At 36.0% G+C, this 27,390-nt stretch overlaps 1 protein-coding gene across 1 annotated transcript in view; it reads left to right on the plus strand.

The window, feature by feature from the left end:
• Positions 1-459: 459 nt before the first annotated feature.
• Positions 460-27,390, plus strand: part of 14-3-3epsilon (tyrosine 3-monooxygenase/tryptophan 5-monooxygenase activation protein epsilon) — a 38,572-nt gene continuing 11,641 nt past the window's right edge. The window contains exon 1 of the mRNA XM_088259652.1: positions 460-642. Within this exon, the coding sequence (XP_088115778.1) occupies positions 579-642 (64 nt within the window). The 5' untranslated portion in view covers positions 460-578. The remainder of the gene's footprint in view (positions 643-27,390) is intronic.

The following is a 27,390-nucleotide window of genomic DNA, read 5'->3' on the forward strand; positions in this document are numbered from 1 at the left end:
GTAGTAGTAGCAGTTACATAGAACATTATGCGTTTACAAGCCCAATGCACAATATGGAAAAAAATGTAACAGAAAAACCAATTTTTTACAACTTTACAATTTATTGTATATGTTATATTGAAAAGAACATGTTTAAAGATGGTAGCCCATTTTAGATTTTATTGAATATTATACAAAAAAAAATACGGTGTTTGTATTTAAAATCTGTCTCCTTGAAAATAATATCAATCTGATTGATTTATTTGACGTCAATGTTTTACTTTGAAATCTCAAAATAACCGACTGTGCTTGTAGATTTTTTTTATTCTCAAAGACACTGATATAATTTTTTTTTAATATTAGCCTATATAAGGTAGGTCCCTATATTATTTTATTTATTTCTAGTACTTAATTACGAATATTTTGTTTCAACATGCAACATTATTCTAAAAACCGGAAGTTAGCAGCAGGATTTACGTCACAGTCAGGTTTTCGCAGCTACAGATCGAACTATTCTTGTGTTGGCGGGCGCGGCCATCTTGGTAAAATCGTGAGCTGGCGATTTAGTGCAGTTGGTGATAAATCGTAAAACATCTAAAATGTCGGAAAGGGAGGATAATGTTTATAAAGCAAAGCTGGCTGAACAAGCCGAGCGTTACGATGGTAAGTACATATTTGTCGTTTTACATTCTTATTTACCGAGATATGTATCGTTCAAATTTGCCGACAGTTGAAGGGCGATTTGACGCTGCCCGAGACCGATTACAATGCTTTAGCCGAAATGTTATTACGAAACTCAATACATGATTGCTCATCTCATTCGATTTTATGCACCTAAATTGTTGTAAAATGCGTATTACAGTCATTCGTATCCCCTTAAAATTATAGTTTACACTTAGGTTGGGTCGTCGATCGATGCGTCATCGCCCGGTTCGCGACGATTTCAGAGATTCCTACAGTTACCATTTTTAAATGTAAAGTAAAGCGTTTAATGCAGTTTTTCTATTGAATTTTCATTTCCGAATGACTAACAACATGTTTAGTTAAATCATTATCGTTTTATAATGTGTATTAACAGCATTCGTCTTGTCATCTGTCAATCTTAACATTGTAATGCCTAGGCGTGCACTTGAACATGATACTAAACGTGTGACCCCACCTTTAAATAAACACATTTGCAATGAGAATAAGATTTTTTAAGGTTTCTGCTTTTAAAGAGGTAGAATTAGACCCATTTCTAATGATACCGGCTTTTATATTGTTCGTTATAATATCAACTTTTATAAAAGTCAATCAATTGTCCTTTGTCGTAGGCGAGACGGGGCATTTTAAAAATGTTTTTTCTTTTGAATTTTTTTAGGATTGTTTCTGGAGTTTTTTTTATTTATGTCGTAATGAATCAAGTTAGATGATAATGAATAATTGATACAATTAAATTTTATCTTCGGTTCATCGATTTGCAACGAAATAACGAGCATTACTCATGAATATTCATAAATGCTAAATGAGCTTACGACAGAATAAATCATTTCGCCATTCATTGGGAATATTTTCATTATATTTTATATAATCTTATTTCAGCTACCTTTAAAACTGATTTCGCGTGGAACTGTGAAGTTTCTTGAAGAGAATAATAATTTGTCTACAGAAATTATAATCGATACTATAAAAAGACCTCGAATATTTCAGCAAACCTCGTAAAATTAATTTCAATGAAATGGGATAGGGATTTTCACACTCGTTTCCTATTTGCGGTGCATCAAAATTGTTAATTTATTGTGCCCATAATTAGCGCGATTTTGTCTGCACGTGGTTAGCGAATTTCGCTCTCGGCTCGCCACCGTCCGATCAGGGGTTCGATCCCTCGGGTTTTTAGATAAGGTTTCATACTTTGTGAGCTATTTTCCGAGAAGGTTTACTCATAGCTAGCCACAAGACTAGATTATCTGCGATTTTTAATCTTTATGGTTTGAAAAATCGATCGCATTTTTTTTTTATGTAACCCACCGTTTTCGCGATCTTATAATATATCATGATATTAATAAGAACCAGTAAATTTATACGTAGAAAATTAGGATAACCCATTATTTTGACTTTTCTCATCCAAGTCATCTTTGCTCTCTCTATTCCATCCATTCATCATTCGGTATATCCGTTTCTTTCCCTTTTTTTCACGAAATCGTTTTTATACATTTACACAATTTATTATTATTATAGGTGGCAATGTTAAACTAATTTATGCATCGTTATCTTGATTGTCAATAAATTTAGGCATGGCTATCAATCCGCCTCCGTAGTATGAAGGTCCCGGGTACCAGAGGTGCAGAACTAATCACCCTGCCTTCATGTAAATAACGATCAAGGCAACGTCGCATGGATACGATGCAGTGCCCTATGCACTTTTAGGTGCGGATAATGGCAGCCAGGGTTTGATTAATGCAACTATCTTTATCAGTTAGAATACAGTTTTACGCACTAGGTGTGTTTTCAAGGGAACAATTTGATTAGAAGTCGAGAATCGAACCTAAAATCTTGTAGATGTTGGACAAATCTGCTATCCACTGGGTGATATAGACGGTAGAATTTCGTATAATATTTTAACCTATAACAGGTTCGTAAAATGTTTTATCGCGAGGCAGCTGGGACCGCGCATGCTCAGTACATTTTTCTTACGGTCTGCCCCATGTTCGATGCTGCCCTATGTATAATAAGTTTCGTCTCGGTATTCTAACACGATTCTAATCAATTTAATCGATATATGTATTTTATAAATCCATTTAAATATTTTTTATTGCATTATACTTTATCCTTTTTATTAATACACGTTGTTTCCTTAGTAAATATATCGATAAAAAATGGTTTTGCTGTGGGTATCTCTTTCCGTTGGCAAAAATCAATATTTTCTTGTGGTTAGGATGGCGACCACAAAAATATACCCATGATATTTTGAGTGCTCAAATTTATGATTTCAAATTTAATATTCTTCCTTATTTTGATCTCGACGTCTTCTACATTTGAGATATCAATTAAATACTAAAATTAATATAAATTTGTTTTTTAAGCATTCTGGCGAATGGGCTTTTGACATTATCGTCATCAACACCCACCCACATCCTGAGAAATAATTACCTTTTTCGCGATTTCTAGTATTGTCGATCTCTTATGATTCATATGTAACTTAGACTTAAAACAACTCTATATATTTCTGTAACTTATACTTATAACAACTATATTTTTTTGTAACTTGAATTTTTACTTGTAAAATCCCTTTGGGCGTTTGTGTGAATAAATAAATATTGCATTGAACGTGTATTTATAAATCTTACCTCTTTAACCAATAATGACTAATAAATACTTTTACGTGTAAATTGTAACTTGTCAGTCGCAACATTTTATTTCTTGAAATCGCAGTGTCAGAATGCAAGTGTTGTATCTGAAAGAAAAAGTAAATACTACCTTTCAAAGTATCTTATTTCCCTTTTTTGGTCAGGTATGACACGTTTGCGTTTTGATATCGTCAAATACGGATTTGATACAATGATCGGATAACAAACCGTCGCTCCATTTCCCCGCAAAGGTGGGTAAAGGGAATAGAACGCCAAATAACAAATTTAGCAACACGCTTCACTTCTTTCACATCCATTCATTCTTCAAACATGCGCACCGGATATTCCGTCTTCTGACTTGTACACTTTAAACTATATTTTCACGATATTTTCATATCTCCCAACATTTTGAGTGTGTTCAAATAATTGTTCACAAATCTGGATTATCTACAATTAGGAGTTATTTTTTATGTTATATTTTGACATCTCAACTTAGATGAAGAAGAATATGGAAGTCTGAGTATTTACGGGGCTTACGACCGTCATAGGCTGGTTTAAGACTTCCATATTCTTCTTCATCAAAAAAGAATTTCATATCTCGTGTACTCTCTCTCGGCTTCTACTTTCAACCACATTATTTCCTTCGTGTGGTCTTCTGAGATCTCTTATTCACCTCAATTTCTTGACTAGCGACTATTCATATCAAATTGCCAATGAAAGTCGATATAGAAAAGGTGAAATGAGTGAACTCGTCTACGCCTTGACCGGGCGTGATAGGTTTTACTCTAAATACAATAACCCCCCCATAACGTTTAGATAGGTACCGCGTTATCCGAGTGAGCGTTATAAGTGGTTAATGTTTTACATGTTGTTAAGTTAAATTGTATTTTTACATTTTAACCAGCGAAAATGACTGAAATGAGTCATTATTAAATGAAAATTTAAAACATTAATTTAACCCTCTATAACGTTCTCTCCGATAACGTGGTACTTATCTCAACGTTATAGGGAGGTTTACTGTACGCCGTTCGTATCTACGAATAGTCATTTGTCCCGATCAGGCTGTCGTTAGTACACGGATACTATTCCTTGGTCGTGTGAAATTCAATGTTACTTTGATGCTATCGTTATTGTTAGGAAGCTAGTGCCAAAATAATATATTACGTATCGTAAAGATAATATTTAAATATTCTCCACTCCGGTTGCGTTGATCCGGTTAAATATAAACCGATTGTATTGTAACCGGTAATAAAATGGGTATATTCGGATACCTTTGAAGTATCGTGGCTGCACAGCTATATTAGCTTATAAAATTGGCTAATCTATTCACTCGGCTAAGATTTTAATAACTGCTGAGAGATAAACGACCAGCTTATGGTATTATCGACGGATCAGATTTCCCATAGAAAATGCGCTAACTTTGTATGCATTTTCTGACTATCTTGTCAGCTAGGCATATTTTGTATGCATTTTCAGACTATGTTGTCAGCTAGGCATATTTTGTATGCATTTTCAGACTATGTTGTCAGCTAGGCATATTTTGTATGCATTTTCAGACTATCTTGTCAGCTAGGCATATTTTGTATGCATTTTCAGACTATCTTGTCAGCTAGGCACAATCATCAAACATCCGCACCCGACGATGCATACGGCACTGCATCATTTAAACGCAGTGTTGTCGTTATCGTTAACACATGAAGGAAAGGTGATCAGCCCTCCGCTTCATGTACCAGTCCAGGGTAGTATTGAATAAATATTATATCGGTCTTCTGATAAATACTTCTTAATTCTGAACAACCCATTTTTCATCGTTGATGTTGGGTATCTCGGCATTACCCATACTAATTGACATTTCTATATCCTCTTGTACGTCAAAATGGAACGATCAACGGTGCAATCGGCAGGTGAGCATCGCCAACAGCTGTTTTGCATGAAGACCGCTCTGCACAACTAGAGTTACAGGCCAACCTTGAGGTACAATAGTTGCATCGCCACGCTACACATTGAACTTATGTCACGGTTCACACACGTGTTGCGTAACACTTTGAAGGTATTATTTGCGGAACACGCCAATCTGCCCGGTTAAGTACCGATCATAATAATTTCAAGCAGAAGGCTGTACAAACTTTGCCTCCCAAAATAAGGAGCCAACTGGTCTAAATTGTCTATTGTTTGTCTTTCTGCAAAACGTCTGTTGGCCTTGTAATACACGCTTCAAATAACCTTCTGACTTTATATTCCTTTTTCAAATAATATTCTCCTTTGCCTTGTCCACGATTCGTCGCCAATAAGGGACATCTTCACATCCAACCTTCTTGTGAAATTTATCAACGCGTCTGTTTTACCCATATAACCCCTTAAATTTGTATTATTTATTGATTCGGCATTAAGTTGTGGAATGGCATAATTAAACACTTGTATAATACCACATGTTGAGTTTTATTTCACTACACACAATCAGTTTCGAAAACTACAGTTGTTTTCATAGACGGATGATTACTAAAAACTGTATTACTGTTTTGGTTATCATTTTTGTCGATGAAAACAACTGTGGTTTTGGAAACTAGTCGTGTGTAATGAAATAAAACCTAATAAGTGGTATTATTCAAGTGTTTACTTTTTAAAATAACCCTTAAATTTTAGCTTAGGTCCGTAATTTGTCAAATATCGAGTGTAAGACGCCCAAATTGCTTCCAGATGCTGATAAATATACCATATTTATTCCCTCGTCTCATCTGATTTTGTTGGAGACGTTTGTATTATCCTCGGTTTCGCCGGTTGAAACAATGCTATTATTTTATGATTACTTTTCCTCCAGATACTAGAATTTTCCATTAATTATTTTGACAGTTGAGCGAGTAATAAACAACGTTTTCCGCCTTAGCCGGTTTTTACGATCGATATTATTTTTTTTTTATTACTATTCATGTTCAGTAGAGGAACAATTTATTGTTCCGCCATTAAAAACTCGCATCATTCCCGAATCGAGGGGGCCGCTTTTCGCTAGGCAAGAATGAATGTCTCGTGAGAATTGTACAAATAATTCAGTTGACATACCCAATTCCGAGGGCCATTGTGAGCGGTTGTGTATTGTAGAGGTCTATATTTTAAATTTGTTTGCAGCGTTTTGATTTGTGACTTAGAGCGGACAGGTACCGCGTACCTACGCCCACTAGCGCATTCTCACCGCATTCCCACCGCCCAAGTACACCAGCGAAAGTGATATCAAAATACATACTCGTATAATGTGTGGTGACACTAAGTAATTAGGTGATTCCGTACGTTCTGCAGTTCCGTTCTAAATTTGTACTACCGTTCCGATACCGGTTTCGGATTTCATTCCTGCGCCGCTGCGTAAGAAAGGAAAATGCCAGATTGCCTATTTGTTCATTTCGTAGTTATTGGGGATCAATGCAACCTCGAGTGTCCAGCTATTGCTGCTATTTTACTTTTCCCATCTTGCTCCTTCATTTCCTTTTCGGCGGAAAGCGGCTTACGTTATTTATTCTACTCCTATATCATATGGAGCGCGGGACAGGTCACTTTGCTTTCCAGGTAATTACCGATTAATTGGAAAAGATTGAGCACGTGTGTTTAAGACGGTTTTTTTATTCTCTTATAATTGTTAAGTTTGTGGTATGGTAATACAACACTCTCCATATCATTTATCGCTCAATTTGTGTAATACCACATAAAATATTCCTTCATGACTACCGGTTTGGGCATAAGCATTCCATAATCAGGCCAAACTAAGACTACATATTATAGTATTTTTAAGTGGTATTACACAAAATGAACAAAAAATTATAAGTGGATTATTGGATTTTTTCTCCAAATTGCTCCTTCGTTGCTGCTTAACCTTCTTTTTTTTTTCAAGTATTCCACTTATTCCGCAATGCGGGTCTGTCTCCCGGTTTAAAGCAAGTGCTCTAAGGAATTTCTCATTTTTTATTTACACTACAGTGCCTTTTAGTGTACCATTTCCGTGATTTCAAGAGTACCCGCACATATCGCGGTAACGGCGTCTGCGATGCCCGCCACGTCACCGCCTTTTCGATTTCTAGCCGCTTTCAGCACCGCCGCCATACTTGCGGGGATCACGTTCGGTTCTGACGCCGACTTTCTACGTGCGTCTATTTTCCAAGAAGGGAAACTTCGCGACACCCAGATATGCACTCCACCTTCTCACTTACCGAACTAGCTGAAAGTCTGTTCTAATCGTATTGTCGGGTCCTTGTCGAGGCATTTGGGACCACAGTCACCGAGACCACTCCTCGAATGACTGATGCGCATCATACATATATAGAAACTCGATCCATCATTATCAAAAATAGGGATAGCAGGCGTATGATGTTTTCCAATGGTCCCCAACTTTGTCTGCTGGAGACTATGAGTACCGATTTATACAGATATATGCAAGCACACTGTATCGCATCTTAGTATAATTAACGGAAAATCAACACGCCTACATTGCGCTTAAAGTAAGACAAAAAACAATATTCCATGTTTTTTGGTTGGAGGGGGGGAGGCATTTTTAGCGCAGCCAAGAAATCACTATATAAAAGGAAGATGTTTTGTAAAATGGCGCTACCAGAAGTTACGCAAGGGGAGGATTTTTAGTAAAAAATCAATTCCCTCGCATTTCTCTATGTGGGGATTTGCCCGCATGCGCAGTTGTCATAGCACCAGATTTTTAGTTCTGTTTTACAAACGCCAAACCTTCATGGAATCAATCAATGTTTTACTTTAAACCGGACTCATAATTAATGCGAATAAGTGCGAATAGTAGTAGGTCCCCCGCAATTAGTTTCGATGTCGTTAACCTTAATTTGGAACATGACACTCACACTTAAGGTAAAAAAAGTGGCCATTGCGTGGAAAGGGGTCGGACGAGCCATCAGCCTTGTAGACTTTTCGCCGAATGTCTGCGAATTGGGCATAGTCTGCCGTCTGGCTTGTTACCATGCGACGCGTCGGCCCCCCTCCCCTCGGCAACACCATAATAGGTCCATACCCGGTCAATACCCCACGGCTCCGTCTGGTTTTCATTTTACGATCAAATTTCCCAAAGAAAAAGACGCTCTTCTGTCGCGGTTTTTTCTTCTCCTGGACCATAAATGGAAAGTTGTCCGTTGCTATAGTAACATCAATTTATCTTCACTTTCGTATATATTCTGTTATCAATTCATTTTATTAATATTACATAATTATATATTAAAATGTTTTTGATATTTGTCGGTGAGATTAATTTAATTAGTTATAAATTAGTTATAATTACTTCATTATCATCTGATGCAGAACCATTCTTAAATTCAGATACACATGACGACTTGTCAATTCATCAATCTAATGAACTAACGCGACAAAAGTACTACTTGTAGATAACCTTGTTCCTAAGAGGAAAATACCCTGTAGAGTTGCTTTATATTGATTTAATTTCTCGTACATTTTCAGAGGCTTATTGCTACAAAGCAATGTCTTTCAGCCAACCAACGTAAATGTGAGAATGAATGGGTTCGCGTCTTTCGTCATTTGTTTTAAACATGCGCAGTATATTTTAAGGAAAGACTACAAAATCAATAATAATAATAATAATAAATTTTGATATTTTTTGTCGGTAAAATACTACCTCAAGGGCGCTTTTAGCAAACATGTGTTTTTAGTTTTTTTTTCTAAAGATCATCTCACTCTCACTATTTCTAACACGAAATTCACTAGTCATTTCGCAATGAGAGTGAAGCGAAGAAACGTGAAACGAGAAAGGCGTCGTGAAAGAGAAGCTCAAGGGGGTGATATTTCCTAAAAACACAATATCGTCATAGCGTCTAATAAATGTCTTATACGTCAAATATGGCGGCATAATATCATTTCATCCGTTCATCTTGGTCTACCACACCTGAGGGTCCTCCCTCCCTCCCTCGGGTAACCACACGTTCTGGCGGAATTATTCGGGGCTTGATTCTAAATTGCATTACGTGCATCAAAATTCTAACGGATGTTTCAATTTGCGGCTCGTATTCCGCGAATCCCGGCTACGATAAGAAATTTTTATACGTGTGATTCGATTCGACTCGCTAACGTCGAAATATGAAATAACACAATGACGCCATTTTATATTCGCACGCGCTCGACGTTATGTGATTACATTCGCACGTGCCATTTTATATATACATATGTGAAGCCAAAATACCTTCAATTCAGTAAAGTTAAATGAATCAGTCAATCGAGAGATGAGACGTCGACTTGCCTCTTCATCTTTTTCAAATAAATGCCGTCATCACCCGGTCTGAACGTAGCCTTACTGAGAGCATTTATTATGCATCTTTTCTTGCTTGATTGCCGATTTAAAATCCAAAATTAAGTACGATTTAAAAAAAAATAGTCGGAATATGTCGTGTAGCAGTGTGCCGTAAATGTGGTCATACTCGGTTTGAGTTGGTTTTTGCCTCACCAAACGTTAAATTTAATACAGATCAATAATATGATTCATTGGGGTTTGATTATATCTATCCCGTGTTACTGTAACATACATCCTTAGTATGTGAGAATAGTTTCTATGTACAAGTGAGTTGATAAAAAGAAGGCGGATTCGGCTGATCGTTCCGTCCGATACTATCGCGATGTCACCTCCAATGCTGAAAACGTGGGTGCTATCTATAGTATGTCGTATCGTCCCACCAGTGGGACCCATTTCATTCAGCGTTCCACTAGCTGATTCTACCAACTTTCGATTTCCTACACCACTTTAAAACAATTTTGCGTATAAGACAAGATAAGTTTTTTTTCGTTGTTACTTTGTATTATTACAATCCCGGCAAACAATGGATTCGGTATAATGTCTGACTCCAGTTCATCTTTTCGCTTCACAATCGTTTTGAGGCATTGTTTCGGTTACAATGCCGGGAGAAATTTGATATCGAATATCAAAGCTGATATAGACAATACTGTAGGGCTTGCCCTGTTGAATCCTGTCAGGGTGTCGCAGGAATCAAACCGGGTTTCCTGTCGCGCTCAACCGAGACCTCTGGATCTCGTATTTCTATATTGAGTACACAAATTTAAAGCAATATTTCGGACGTGTTTTACCAAACCAATTTACCTCATCAATTATTTCTTCGATATTAAAAGAAGAGCAGTTTTACAGCATTTTGAGTGTGTCCAAATACTTGTTCACAAATCTGGATTATCTCCAATTTTAGGAGTTATTTTTCATATTATTTTTTGACATCTCAATAGGTCTATGACGGTCGTTAGCCTCGTAAATGCCCAGACTTCCATATTCTTCTTAATCTATGTTAAGTTGGCAAAAAATAATATGAAGAGCATTTATATTTTTTTTATTTAAACATATTACATACATAAGTCAAATATATCGCTCACTCCTTTCAAGAACGTCATAAATCAAAAATCGTCAATTTTTAGTTGTGCATGTTTTCGGAATGCCTAGAAAATGTACTATATCCCAGTAAAAGAATCTTATTTTTAACTTTATATTTACCCGCTACAGGGCAGAAAGTGTTGTTTTTGTATTTTGAAGAAAAGGTATTGTTTAATTATTATTTTTAAATAAACTAAATATTTTTCAAATGAAGAAAAATCCCTCAGGCTATGCTTAAAAACATATGTTTCACAGTAAGAAGTTCAATAAGTGGCTTGATATTTATTTTTAATATATTGTGTTATATTTTTAAACTTTAAAAACGTTCTCCTGAAAAATCGGGTTTTTTGATTTATGACGTTCTTGAAAGGAGTGAGCGATATAATGTTCCCGATGAACAATTTCCATTACTCACTTTGGGACATGAGATTAAGGTTGAAAAACAGATAAGAACAAAAAAGAAAACACAGTGCAAAATGGAAAATATAAAGCAATAAAAGGTACATTTAATGGGCATATTAAAAAAAACACAAGGTGAGAAGCATCTTTAAAGAAAAAAAAGATGAAATAAAACCAATCACTAATACTTATATATTTCCATAATTATTTTTTCTGTTCATTCATTTTAAGTCCATTATTTTGAACGGTTGAAACCCTGAAAAGTCACTAGAGTTTAAAATCTAAAAATGATTTTAGTTATAATCAGCGGAAATCGTATTTCATAAAACAGCTTTTTTCAGATAACGCTTTGAATAAACTAGCCACTGGGTTATTTTCTCCATACCAATTCGCGCTGATTGTAGATAATTACTATGAGTTGTACGCGAGTAGCGCCTAACGGGAAATCAATTGCCGTTTAGTCAGAAAGCGCGTGGAGATATGTTATTTCTATTACTATTAGATCGGATCATATTTAAATATTTTCGGCATTGCTTAAAAAAGGCTAATTTGACTGGTGGTACTACAATAATTATACTGTTGATTATTCTCGTCATTTTATTCAATGAAAAATACTTGCTAATTCCAATTTTGCATATCAATGAAGGACACAGTCTGCAAATTACGGTATGTTAATTTGCATGAATCAGTCAACCTGGCTGAAGGTTGAAGGCTTCTCTACTTCAGTTATCGACAGATAATTACTTTTACACCTATATTACCTAACACTTGTGTGTCGTTTTAATGTCAAATGTAATTTTCATGCAACACATGATTCTTCAGTAATTCATTTTCTGCTTCAGACTTATGGAAAACCCTCTCCACGTAAAAAAAAATGCACCCTCTGACAACCATCAAAGAAACATCTGAAATGGTTATATCTTTCCTCGGAACTCTTAACTGTCCATCTTATCATCCCTTCTCTTGATCATTTTCCTTGACTATCCTCGTTCCTATTTTATGCGCCATCCTATACTTGTATATATTCTTCTTTGCAGTTTAATTTGTTCAAATACTATACTGCCCACTTATCCAAACAGCGAGTACAAAACCTTGACCACTCACCCTGATTTTGCTCTTGGTCGTTGGAAGACATTTCTTTACAGCAATAAGCCCATTACTTCAATTCAATTTACTTATAACCCTTATCCGCACCCAATGGTGCATAGGGCACTGCATCGAATTGACGCAGTGTTATCTTGATCATCACTTATATGAAGGCAAGGTGATCACTCTTGCGCTTCAGGAACCAATCCAGGGTAATATTAAATAAATATTACAGTGTAAAATCACTAATATTTATTTTCACCCCCCCCCTGGGAATCGCACCCGGGACCACCAGCACGGTAGCTAAACACGCCGACAATTACACAAAATAATAAGCCCTTAACTGCATAAAACTTCCGTATAAAAAGATTAATATTTCTATTTTTAAAAATGTAATTAAAAATACGAAAAATAAAACGAGCTTTCTACATTAGATTTCCTTCCATTCCATAGCGCTAATAAGTAAAAAATAATTAATATACGCTTAACATTTATACTTTGGGATTACGTATGGTATACTAAGTATTGCTAGTTTGTGTGACGCAGGTACATAATCATTTACTCGAATTGGAGTTGTAACAATATTGAACATTGTATAGAATCGTCTAGATTGGGTTAGTTATCCAGCGTGTACCTGTCATAGCCGTGTAAAAACTCAGACGCTGGCCTTGATGCGTCACAACCGTGCCAATTGACTGCTACAACCGAGTCTAGTAAATTACATTTCTGCGTGGACAAAGGACATTGTTTTACCTAATTCAATTTTCCTCGAATTCGTCCCAATCGATATTAGTACGTGATTATAAATTAACCAGCTGCCTGATATATATAATATAGAACCCAGTAAGGGATCCAAAATGAATGAACGGAAAAAATACTTTATGGAAAGATATTTGTGTTAAGGTGGGGACTGACCGGAGTCATTTCGTCGTAACGTAACACGTTACGATGCGAGCATTCGTATGTTCAGTACAGCGTTCCGAGTGCTCCATCCGAAGTATGATACTCGCCGCGAACGACGTTACGTTACGACGAAATGCTCCGGTCAGTCCCTGCCTTTAGTGATTAGTTATATTCTCTCTTTTTTTCCTTAATACAAATGCTGCTTACCGCATTTTTTTTATTTGCTTATTTACTGTACCTATTATTGCTTTATATTTTACATTTTGCTCGATGTTTTCTTGTTTGTTACTTTCTTATCTGTTTTTCAGTCTTGTTAACCTAAATTTTGTCCCAAAAATGATTAATGGAAATCACTCATGGGGAATATTATATATTTGACTTATGTATGTAATATGTTTAAATAAATAAATCCGCTCGTAGCTTTTGAAGATATGTGCCAGTGCATTCAAAGGGATTATCTAAAGAGGCTGTTGAAATAGAGCGTGGGTACGAACGGTGTGTGAATAATCGCGATTGCAAGGTGCATTCATAAAGTAGTAATATGGGTTGCACAAAGGCTCGCGTCGCGTCCGCGGAGTGGCCGAGACTCGAACTAGGAATGTCACGGGACGCGACACCACGTGACGGGCCATTAGTGGCGTCGAGCGCGTGTCGACCAGATAGATAATAATCCACTAATACTGAACGAATCGCACTAAGGTATCTCGACTACCGTTACACTGCACTGCCGGTATCGATTTAATTACACCGGTGTGTGACCAAAGCGCTTCACTCCATCAGCTTAATTGAAAAGTACTATTTGAAAAGTGATTTAGTACATTTGTTGAATTTAACCTTAACTTTTGAGGTCTTTCAAGGAAAAAAGTACAGTAACGAGAGTTGGTGATAATTTTCACGTTTTCAGCATAATGTTGCAAATATGCATTGTTTATTATGGCGGCTATCACAACTAGGTCTCGAAAACCCTGATTTAGACAAATTACTAGCAATATATCTTTCATTTTACTCTACATGAACGATGGATTTGACCCCTAAATGCTATATTAGTTTTCTCAGTAGAGACGAAGCCTCTTTTTATACGAATATAATATGAGAAATCTGGGCATATTGGCTGGCTTTCTGTTGATTATTTCTGGGTAGTAATACGTGTAAAAAGGAATTTTACATATTGGATGTAATATGTGACAAAATGTCAGGTTGTATACGGTTAATGCCTAGACTTTCATATTTCCTTCGTATAAGAGGATTCTTAGTCTCTACTGGGACAAATAATAATAAACATGTACGAATTATTATCCCGTACGATTGCAAATGGAATATTGATGCATTTAATAAATGCAATGTTTTATTGTACATAGCGACTGGACTCAGGCGGCTACTGACATCGAAATTTAACCATATGATATGATATTAGTTGACAATAATAATTATCATATTACTGATCCAACATCTTGCGCAGTAACTACAAAACGTAATCACTTTTTTGTTTGTAAATTACTTTTTAAAGGTTCATACAAATCTCTGTAGCTTTCAAATTAACACCGAATAATAAAACAGAAAGCAAACACTCCCACTAATTAGTTTCTCCGCAAATCTCGTATTCAATTCCGACAGTTCTATCCGCAGAATTATTATAATTCGTCTCGGAAGATCCCGCAGGACCCCTGTCGTCCTTAGCGTCCTGTCTTGTACCGCATTCCGCCCTGAATTATTGTTATTCTTATGTCGCAAGTATTTATTTATAAGCCTCAAAATTCGTTTGTAAGTAATTACAAATAAAAGTCACAGAAATCCCATTGAATATAAATTTCTTATTCGTGTTTCAGTCTTGTTAACCTTAATCCCATGTCCCAAAATGAGAAATGGAAATAACTCATTAAGGAATATATGACTGGTGTATGTAATATGTTTTGAAATAAATATTTTTTTTAAATAATACTCAGAATAAGTGCAATCAAATTATCGGCAGGCTCTTCATCGGAATGGTTCGTTTGTACAAAAAAATTCTATCCTACAATTCCTAGGTTTAAAATATTATTAATATTATTCGTCAGTAATCTTGATTACGATCCAAACAACAATAGTAAATTTATTAAATTTCTGGTTAATTGATAAATTTTTATTAAAAATATTAACCGTATTTAGCTTTTCAACCAATCGTTATTGTCTAAGTAATAATTCGCAAAAATTTATACGGAAGTAACCAACCAAGTACGGCTGTCCAAATTTAAAACACAGTAAGGGACATTTTTTGTAGTAGGTTTTTTTGCATTTATGGACTAAGTAAGTAGACTCTACTTAGTCCAAAAATGCAAAAAAAAAACTACTACAAAAAATTTTCCCTTACTGTGTTTTAAATTTGGACATCCGAGTAGTCGCCGATCATAATTGTTTCGGGACAACTCGCTGGTTGCGTAAGGTACTACGGACGGGAGGGTGTAGGGAAGCGTGGTAGTATGTAGAGTACATGTACCCTTGAAACTGAAGGCTCCCCGCCGCGTAGGATCGATGAGTCGGTCCACTGTCGTATTCTCGTTTCGCTCACTCCCGTGCCGGCGTGTATCTCTATCCTCTTTAGCCGAGTCCATTTCCGTCAGCGCGATCTTCCTCCTAATTAATTTGACGTCTTTCTAACGTTGATATTCAAACGTCCAAAGTCGGGGAATATTATATACAGTATTGTTTGTATTTCACGTCGTAAGTAACGTGTTAGCACTCGCGTCAAACTCGTGAGATTCATTTCCTCCTAGATCTCTTCGTTCGCCGACTGTCACGCGTTTAGTCTCGTGTCGAGCAACAATAACCTAAAAGATAACCCGTGACTAATCGCATAATTTTCCCGGTTCTGTTGATCTAGACTGTTTAGCATTTCAATGCGCATTACATGATTAAAATTGACTACGTTTTGACATCATCACGACTTGAAAATGCCGCGTATTATACATTTCCATATAGCGAGTCTCGTCGGTGAATTAAAATCAATATCGCCAGATTTCCTCGATTATTCAGCTTCATCCGAGCGTATTAGATAAATAAAGCCTTACGCTACGTTATCTCTCCCCGGGCTATGTACCCCTAGGCTAGGGTTGCTATTCATCCCCGTGCCTCGGGCTATGTCACGCTTACTGATAGCGGTGTCGCGATGTTTACTGGAAATGCGGAAAATTAATTTGCATATCACAGTGAATAATAATATAAAAGAAAAAAATAGAAATTTATAAAGTTGTATACATTTTATTTCAATGCTCTTGTCGGCTAAAATTTTAAGGAGTCATTTTGTTTTAAGGAGTCAAAAATATGTCATTTTGTTTTGTAAATTTTTACTACATAGTCTTTCTTTCGAAACATCCCCATGCAATCTTAGGAATATATGACCCGTTTTCTTCTTTAATTTTTTTCGCAGATACTTTGGCACATTTTAAGGTCTTGTCGAAACCATTTCGAAAAAAGTACCAACAAGAAGTGGTTAGAAACAAGTAGCTTTGTTTTTATCAAGTTTAATAAAATATATATGGCCCTCCCTACCCAAGGTTCACCATACGTTCTGATTTGACCAGCATTCTCCCGGTTTGTTAGATAATTATTGTAAAAGTGGCGAAAATTATATTGAATTTAGGAAAATCGTTAATTTTCTGACTAACGAAAGGTGTTTCCGGTTTATGATGTAAATCCATACGTATGTATCCCTTCCCGTCCCAGGCGTGTATTGGATGCGCCGTAATCCCGGCTCCCGGCTGCACCGCCTCCCCGGGGGCACCCTTGCCCCGGCGCGGGTCACGGCCATCCGCCCCACACCCCCCATGACGCACTGTGCTTCACCCCCACGCACAAAATTCCCTTTTCACGAGTCACGTGCAAATCACTAGGATACCGAACCACTTCTGCTGATAATACCATATTGCGTAATGGATGTTAACACAACCAAAAAACTTTCAAAATTTGATTTTGGATCAATTTACACCATCTATCATTCGTGACGCGGAGTTGTTTGATTTTGTTTAATCTCTTTCTATGTTTTTGATGTCGTGGTTCTCTATGATTGCGAACAATTTCTATTAAAAATGGTGTCCAGTAGCTACAATGCACCCAGTATAATATAAATAACATAATGTTGGGCGTATGAATATTTGCAGGAAATTTTATCTATTTTTAACTAATGTTTTACTTAGTATATACTGTACCACTATTTCTTAAAATCTACTGTGACACGTGTTTCAATGCATTCCGCATGATTTTCAAACACCGTATGAAAATGATGCGGAATGCATCGAAACACGTGTCACAGTAGATTTGAAGAAATAGTGGAATTTACTAAGTAAAACATTAATTAAAAATGGATAGATTTTTTCCACAAAGTGACTGCCGAATCAATTAATGAAATTTTATCTAGTTAATAAACTAAACTAAAACTAACTAACCATCATGCCGCTTCTCGGCAGGGGCAGGCAGAGAGAATAAAACGCCACACCAATATGTATTTGCAAACAATTTTGGCATCTTCCACATTCATGCATCTGCTCATACATATCCGCCGATTATTCCGACTCCTGACCTGACCACGCCCAAATATTTGAAATGCTTGATCATGCCAAAAAAACCTTTAGATCAGTTCTTAGAAAGCCTTGTAAACTACCGTTTCCGTTGTTTTTCGATTGGTACGGATCGATTTATTCAAGATCGCAATATAAACGTAGTAAATCCATTGCATATTGACAATTGCGCTGCACGACATTTCCTTTGTAATATCGGCACGCGATACCTTGATAAATTATGTTTCTCTTCTCCCAATGACATACACCTTACCCTCCATTTCCATCAGGTCAGGTGTATGTAACCTTCAAATGGCAATGAATCGCCAGTTTCCGATAGCATCATCTAATAACAACATTTTGAGTGTGTCCAAATACTTGTTCACAAATCTGGATTATCTCCAATTAGGAGTTATTTTTCAAAAATCATCTCACCATGCATGTCTAGTGAATTGAAGCACCAAGTTTCGAATTTGAACAATGTATTTAGAAGTTCCAAAAATTTGAATTTGAGTGGTTGTCAATCATGGGTACAGTTGGTGAATGTTACACGTGTGTAAAGTGATCACTTAAACCAGCCTACGACGGACGTAATCCCTCGAAATGCTCAGACTTCCATATCCTTCTTCATCTATGTCGAGATGTCAAAAAATAATGTAATAACATTCAATACCTATTGGATAACGAGAAGTTCCTCAACCCATATTGTGTGAATGTTTTTATCGCCTGTTATAAACTGGGTTATCGGTAATATTAAAGTATGGGCCTTCGTATTTTCCACCATTTTCTAAAATTGCAAGGATTGTGATTTACGACATAAATTAGCCAGTTTATTTGGCGCGGCAGTATCCGAACTGCATCGATCGCCACCTGTTACGTTTAACGGCCTGTTTCGGAGCGTCGTAATTTAGTGTGGTGATCCTTTCCTCGTTAAACCGACATCTTTATTTGTCTAATCTTATCGTATCGATAAAAATATATCAACATACAATATTTCGTTTAAGATTTTGGAAAGATATTTCCCAGGCCCAGGATCAAGTCTTCCAGTATTGGACACCAGATTTTATATTGTAATTTTAAGCGTCTAGAAATGTAACTATTTTATTTATTGTACAGCATCCTTATCATATAAAATGCGTTCTGCATATTAGTTTTTTTTTATATGACATTGAAAATTGATTTTCCTTTTTTGAATATTTATCCTTTTCTTTGACTGGTGGACATTAAAAATATCTGGTTAGAATTTTTGCAAACAAATAAACGATGAAGCACTGCAGTCGAAGTATTGAAATCAGTTCACGTCAATTATTACATTATATGTATCATAAGATATCGATTATATTCTACTCGCACCACTTCGACTTCGGACAGTTATGAATTAGAAGTGTTGAGTAAAAAAGTAACGAGATAGATGACGCACAACATAGAGAGGGCGTAAACACACTTAAACCTTTAAAATGGTACCCCCATGGGTACATTTGCACTACATCGCGTGACATTTATGGCACGGTGTATATATTTGTATATGTATATCGATGCTATTACTAACCGATATATACAAAGACAGGGCTGTTTTTATTATTATAAAGAAATATTGGTTTGATATGACAAAACTAGCCTTAATTAGCTCAGCCGGAGCAGTGCTTCGGCCGCACCTAACTGGCTCACTTCCGATCGAGCCCTGACATTTAATCCGCGTTTTACCTTAATGACCTGCCGACTCGAATTCCCTTCACCTTCAGCGTCCTGACGCGTCCCCCGTACGAGCCCATATCGGCCCATATCGATCCGCCTTGTTACGGCGGATTGGCAAAGTGGGTCAGATCGGAGACCTCGGGTGTGATCTGATTGATCTCAGGTGTGACTTTGACTTACGATGTTGTCAATTAGCAGTCCCTCGTCAAACGGTCGAACGTGGGTCTATCTAAAATAAATCCTCGCGTAAAATTATGTACTATTAGTTTACTTGGAAAATCTTGGTATTGAATAATCCCAATTTAGAACACGTAGGTTTGAAATCAATAATACCTACTCCGATAAATATAGAAACATTTAGTTCAAGCACGTAGATCAAATGAATGGTTTTTAGAACATTAAGATATATTAGCGGAAAACTAAGACAATAATGTATCATTATAATGTATCATAAAATAATATTTATTTATTTATTCAATATTACCATGGACTGGTACCTGAAGCGGAGGGCCGATCACCTTTCCTTCATGTGTAAACGATCAAGATAACACTGCGTTTATATGACACAGTGCCCTATGCACCATTGGGGTGCGGATAAGGGTTTTATTATTATTATTATTATAATGTATCATTAAGATATAAACCCTTTTCTACTCGCACTATATTAGTATAATATATAATTTGTCGGGTTGTGGTCCCGTGGTTAGTGTCGTGGACTCTTGAGCCAGAGTTTCTCGGTTCGAACCCACTCTACCACAGTTTGATAACTATTTATAATAATGAGCCGCTTAGGCTCACAGAAATAGTTTGAAATATAAGTATTTTTTTGTAAATAATAAAAAAAAAAAAAATGTTTCTCTTTTATTAAAAAAAAGTTTTAAAATTTGATCTTACAGTTAGCAAAAAGTAACGAGTTCAATAGCTCCCAGTGCAGCATCATGAAAGAACTCAAACTCTTCACAATACACAGTACTTGTCTGTGACATCACATGGCATTTGTGGAACAATAATTTTATGAATGTATGGTACGAATTTAGTTGGAAATAGAAGATAGGGTAAAGTGCACATGACACAATTGTGTAGTGTGCAAAAAATACTATGTCATCGCATTCCATCCACGTATTGTGTTCACATCACATACATGCGCCTGTCAATAAAAAGCGCGCTTTAATATTCATCTATTTTAAAACGCGATATTCTGGTGCCAACTACCTCGTTGGAATTCGTTTACGAGGGAATTCACCTACTTGCCGAACTCCTGGCAAACTGTCAAACGTCATTACGCCTCGGAAGTAGGAAGCGGTATAGCGGGAGACCGGAAGAAGACAGACCCACCCGGCGCCTGAGACCGCCGAGCACGGATACAGATCCGACCGTCCTATTTGTGAATGTTTACGATTTTTAAATACAAAGAATCTGGCTACCGTTATCTGATTGGAATGAGCCACCACGCCCTATCTGTACCTGCCTCCGAATGCGAGCAACATAATTCCACCCCTTCCTTTATTTATAATTTAGCATTAATGTTCGTATATTTTCCAGGGTATAATATCCCCTCTTATTTTTACATGGTTGGCATCATTCCTGACTCATTTATTTCTTTGAATATTTCAATCTACGTTTCCCAATAAAATTACACGATAAAATTCTTAACAAAATTGCCGTGATTTATTTGTAATCACAAGTATTTTATTAGCAAAGAACGTTAAATTGTTTTCAATCGATAAAGTTATAAAAATTATTTCGTTCCATTTCTTGTATAATAAATATATTTTTTCCCTTTTTTGAAGAATGTGTTCTTCACCTGTTAATTTTCCAATATGCATTTCTTGATGTATTACGTAAATTGTTATGACATATTTTCTTCTCTTGGGTAACCCTGGGAAAATGACATTTTTTTGTATTAATTGCATTATGCGAATAACACATTCTGCCTTAGTCAACATTCGCAACATATGCTTGTGTATATAGGGACCCGTTAACGATCATCTTGGTTATCAATATCCAATATCCGATGTTTTTGCATATAAATGCAATCGTTGTTTCATGATAAAATCCCTTATCCTGCCTACAGACGTTCAACATCGTCTTCGACACAAGTGGACGACAAGGTTGACAAGTTCATGATTGTTATGCCCATCTAACCAGCACATCGCATTGTGTTCCCGCGTTAATTTTCACAGAAAAATAAGGCGCGTAAAAATGTACTGAATTTATGATGCCTATTTAGAGATGTAAATATACGAAGGTCTTACGTCTAATGGTTTCCTCGAACACAGAGCGATAAATGTCGCTCTGCGCTTCCCCCTAGCAACAGACCGCTACTTCTCCCGAGACGCCTTGGCTACACTCGCTATTTATTCCGAAACCTGAGAGGCCTCCGCCTAATACAAGGATCGTTTGATAAGTCTGGTAACTACGAATTGTTAAAAAATCAATTAGCTATATCACATTTGATAAATATCAATTTAACCAGGTTTATTTTTTTTGCCGAAAGCGGCGCTTTGTTCAGATTCTGGAGACGTTTAAAGCAAACAAGGTAGCAATTTTGTACACATCGCTACGAAAATATGCTGTCTTACAAATCAAACATAGCAATGACAAACTGAGCATTGGTCCCATTCTCCGGACTCGACCCCTGTGATATCCTTCCAAATTAAGTGAAAAAAATATTCTCGTCAAACATAAATGCGTAATTGATAATACTAAAAAAAAGAATTGTTGGTATGGAAATCGGAAGGTTACTGAAACAATTTTCAGACATGAATTGGAAAAATTTTGGTTTATTTTTTTTTCATTTACAAAATGTTTTTTTAACTTTCGTGTGTACTCTCATCAAACGATCCATGAGTTTTGCGTATACGTTTACCGCTCTTGTCTATCGGGGTTGGCGCCACGGCTCGCGGTATGAGCCCAGGATGGATCCCTCCACCCTCACCGCGCGTCTGTCCCCCTCCCTCCCTCCTGCGCTCCTGGCAACCTCGTGTAGTGTAGAATCGGGTCAGAGTAGTAAAATATAGCCTATTAAAAGCCGTCATTTCGGCGTCCCGGTGACAAACCACTCGTGGCTATAAATCTGCTTGATATTTCTGCAACGCAGCAGGGTGAAAAGGTCAAGGAATAGTACCTTTGTGATAAAGATTTCATTGATTTCCTATAAATTATTATCAATATTTTTAGTATGCAAATTATACATATGTAAACGTTGCTTTTTTAACCTTTTATTATAAAAATTTCATTGATTTTCTGTAAATACATACTTCCGTTTTATCAATATTTTTTGTATGTAAATTATACATATGTATTTTTTTTAAATAGAAAACGTTCATAGGGTTTCATACAAACAAAAGCACTAATAACGAATTAAATATAATTTTTCTTATAAAAGACCATGCTTAATTTACTCTTTAAAAAAAAGTAATAAACTGAAGTAATATTAATATTACCCTGAGTGTCGTGGGTGCATTAATAAAATGATATTGAGCTTGAATATTTTATATTGTATTACCTTCCATATCCGCATATTGCCTTGGCTAGGAATTCAATATTACTTCCCTTATTGGTTGTAATGCAGACCTAATAATATCGTGCCTTCGTATTATCGTGAGAGTGCGATACAATGAAATAACAGCGTTGTTTAATGGGTACAACGGCAATATGGCTACTGCTACCAATCATCTACTGAAATTACTTATATTAAATTGCTACAAAAATCAGGCGCAATTTCATGCCGGATTATGACAGCACGTTAATTACGATTCATTAGTAATGTCTATTCACACACATGCCTTAATTAAGAGTCGTATACGTTTCTAAAGAAATCTCCAAACCAATAATCTCGGCTACTAATTTGAGTTTTAATACCTTAGTAATTAATATGATAACTAGTCTCTAGCATTTTCGTGTAGAAAACGGTATAAGATTTTCTCATTAAATTTAAACAAAAACTTACAAGTTGCTATTTTCCCTTCATATATTTTTTTTTATTGAGTAACATTTTTCGCTTGTACTTTTGTTCGATACACCAATGAATTTTTCTTCAAAATAATGTACGTGAATTTAGATCGGCTTTCAGAAATTCCGCTTGTATATATATGTATAAATATATCATGTTAAAAAAAACTTGAAATAATTATTCGTGTTCTTACAGCAAGTAGATAGTTGCAAGCGTTTCGAAATCAAGTTTTTCTTGTGAAAAAATAAGTTGGACAATTTTTTTTTTACCACAGCGGGGAAATTGAATTAATTCCGCTAACGAGAAATTGGGATTAATTTGTATGCAAATGATGTGTATACAGTTATCAGCATCAATTCATCATTCAACTGTCTGTAATGTTTGCGGCGTGGGTTCATTAGATTTACCAATTGGCACCTGGTTCTATGGGGATGTACCATTAATCTGCCTAATTTATTCAAATTGGTCTACAGGTGCGAATACCGCTCGAGGAAAATCGGCTTAATATTTTACATCATATTTAGCGATCTATTTATTACTTTTATTCTCATTCTAATAAATTTGTGATTCTAATATTAATTATTCAATTCCGACTCACTCGATAAATTCTGTCATTACTATTCGTCAATTCCAACAAGAAATATTAATTTCATTAAGTGATTCGGCAGTAACTTTGTGGTAAAATCTATCCATTTTTAATCAATATTTTACCTAGTAAATACCACTATTTCTTAAAATCTACTGTGACACGTGTTTCGATGCATTCCGCATCATTTTCAAACACCATACGGTGTTTGAAAATGATGCGGAATGAATCGAAACACGTGTCACAGTAGATTTTAAGAAATAGTGGTATTTACTTAGTAAAACATTAATTTAAAAAAAAAGAAATATTAATACAAGTCTGTCTGGTATTCCGCCTCAGGACTTACATAATATTTAGGTATAAAAAATACTCAAATTTAGATAACTGTTTATTTGATTACGAAATACTTTGATAGATTTTGGATAAAATTTGTTATTACATGTTTAGGTTCGAATTTAAGCAAGAAGTTTTTATACCGGACCCTGTAATGTAGCGGAAGCTTTAAGAGTTCTGGATCATTAACTCAAAACACAAAATTTTTGCCATGTCATCCTAGAAGCGGAGGTCCGATTATTCGTTCCGTAGGTACCGAGAGTCTCTCAAAACGCGTAGCTCTAATGGTTACCAGGGAAACGTTCTACATGCAAGATTTATTTCGCATCCTCCGCTTTGTAGTGCTCGTATTTCAACAAAGTACAGTTGAGAATATTACATTTAGGAAGAGCGCTTACATAATGATCATATTTTGGCCCAAAATTTGTATACTAGCGTTTTAATGTGTCATCCACATTCACCCATTGTCTTGACAAGACTATCTGAACCCTGAAGTAAACAAATGGTCAGCATATCCCCCTTATAATTTTACCAGCCACACGTAGTGATTTAAAAACAATAAAATAAAAACTTTCGCCTTTCGAATATTTTTTTTAAAATAAAAGTTTTTTTTTATGTTTTGTTATTTTCTAATATTCTACTTCATTATAATATTCAGGTTACACCTTTATGTCTATTATTTATAACTTATTTATTATATTCCATTATTTGTAGTAATTTTAAGTGAGATTTTTTTTATTTATTCTCCTTTTCATTTATTATTGAACGCTGTGATTCGCATCTGGATTTCTTGCTCTGAAGTCTATAACATCCAAATACCAGTTAGATGATGATTTATACCGTAATAACAAGAATTGCAAACAGTGCCTGGCTGTCGGTATTTCTTCGGTCGTACGGTTTTACTAAATTTAATATTCAATTCGCTTTTAGTTTCAGCCTCTCGCTATAAAATAATGAACTTTTCTCTACTTGTTTTAATTTATAACGACGTATCTCATGCTCAGTTCTACCCAGAAGATTTGAAGTTTGGATAATTACTCTTCGATAACTAATACTAACTAATGCTCGTCTCTCGATATTTGGCAAGCAATAACTCACCAATAGTATTACTATTCACCTGTCGATGAAAGCAACTGTAGCTTTCGAAACTAGTCGTTAAAAATAAATATAAAACTCAAGTGGTAAAAAACAAGTGTTTTCATTTACAATGTGTCTAGTTGCGGTCCCGTGGTTTAGTGTCTCGGACTCTTGAGTTAGAGTTACTTGGGTTCGAATCCACTTTACCACAATTGCATACCTATTTTTTATGAGCCGCTTAGTCTCACAGAAATAGTATGAAATTTAAGTATTTCTGTAAATATTAAAAACAATTTTTTTTTCTATAAATTTCTGTCCATCAAACCTCATCCCTTAGCTTTTCCCTCTTCCTCCTTCCCTAACTCCCTTTTCCTTTGCCTTCCTTATTATCCTCAATTTGTAATTATTTTTTTTTAATGTTAAATTACTGATTGCAAACAGCTATATAAGGTATCAAACGTTTTGACCAATATCACCATTCTGTTTTTGGTTGGTTGGAAGATATAGTTTTTTTTCAATAAGCCCGTCAAAGTACATATTTCTTTTCTGTACATGAAGTTTAAATAAATAAATTTAATCGTGTCTTAGCACAAAGTGAATGGCGAAACAATAAATAAAATAACTCGGCGTTTTGCGCAAATCACAAGAGAATCCGCGACTGCCTCGTGCCGGCATCTCGCCAGCGGATGATGGGTAGGTACCAGGACCCCGTGTACCGATAGAGCGCCAGCGACTCGGCGCTCGCTGTGAACTCACCCCAAAGTTGTTCGGTTTCCTCCTGCGCGCTCGTGTATCTCGGCAGGCGCCGCGAGGGGGCGGGCGGAGAGTATTGATCGGTCTCGTGCTCCCCTCCACTCTAGGTCCGGGATGGATACGAGCCCCCAGTATTCTGATGCAAGATCCTGTTTTTATCATTGACAATAATTGTGGAGGTCCTCAATGCAAGATCCTGTTTTTATCATCGACAATAATTGTGGAGGTCTTCGCCAAAAAGTTACATTTCCAATATTGCACTAAAAATCCTTTGAATGCAAATCTCTTCGTTTACTGTATTGTATCGAAATCTTAATTAAAGCTGCGACAAAAAGTGACCAATCCTGTGTTACACCAAAATGAAATAATTAAATCGCACCAAAACGTAACAATTTTACAAGCTAGAATTCCTGATTACTTAAAATAAATGAATTGAGAATTTGAACCTTTTTTGGGGGAATTGTGGGATAGGTACATTATATATGGTAGGTTTGTACATTCTATAGGTTTATATGTAGGTTCTAGAGCACGTGGCCGCGGTAACGCAAATGTTTCAATTGAACAATTCCAATATCAGAAAGTTATCTTCCTTTTCTCTCGATTTATCGAATATTCAAAATAAAATGTTGTCAAATTACTGCTTAAGAGGTGGCTGATTTATATTAAACTCTTTCTTATGTTGATCCTCGGGACTAATTTGAACGAAAGACACAAAGCAGCGAGTGCAGACTTTTTTTTATGACTCACATAGTGTGATAGACGCGATCGTGAATCACCCAAAAATAACCGTCTGAGCACGCGCCATCCATCGTACATTGTACCGAAAACTCCCGTGTTTGATTTGGTAATTTATACGGGTCACATCGGTGTATTACTCATTTCCTTCCCGTATTTTCCTGGCTTTTATTCTGTGTTCAGTTTCCCTTCCAGTCTCATTAGAAAATCGATCTTTACTTCTCGGAATGTTCAAGGTACGCGTTTCAAAGTATTATTACAGTAAACCCCCCCCTATAGAGTTGAGATAAAAAGACCGCGTTATCGGAGCGAACGTTGTAGGGGTATATGTTTTTAAATTGTAATTTAATTTAATACGGACTCATTTTAGTCACTTCCGCAAGTTAAAATGTAAAAATACAATCTAAAACATTAATCTTCTAAAACTTTTCCTCCGATAACGCGATACCTATCTTAATTGCAAAATAAATTCAAGAAAGATTTTTTTTTAATTGGTCTGGGTGTTTGTGATGTATTTTTCACATTTACCTTCCCTATCCTTACTATCCTACATGCAGACAAGACTTAATAGAGGCTTTGCGAGTTATTCTTTACAAAAACAAAAAACGTTATAGGATGGTTAACTGTGTACACTCCGTCTGCTTCTGCTGCAAGTT

Source organism: Brachycentrus maculatus, unplaced genomic scaffold, assembly GCF_059751285.1.
Source record: "Brachycentrus maculatus isolate JH-2025_06_01 unplaced genomic scaffold, ASM5975128v1 h1tg000119l, whole genome shotgun sequence".
NCBI lineage: Eukaryota > Metazoa > Arthropoda > Insecta > Trichoptera > Brachycentridae > Brachycentrus > Brachycentrus maculatus.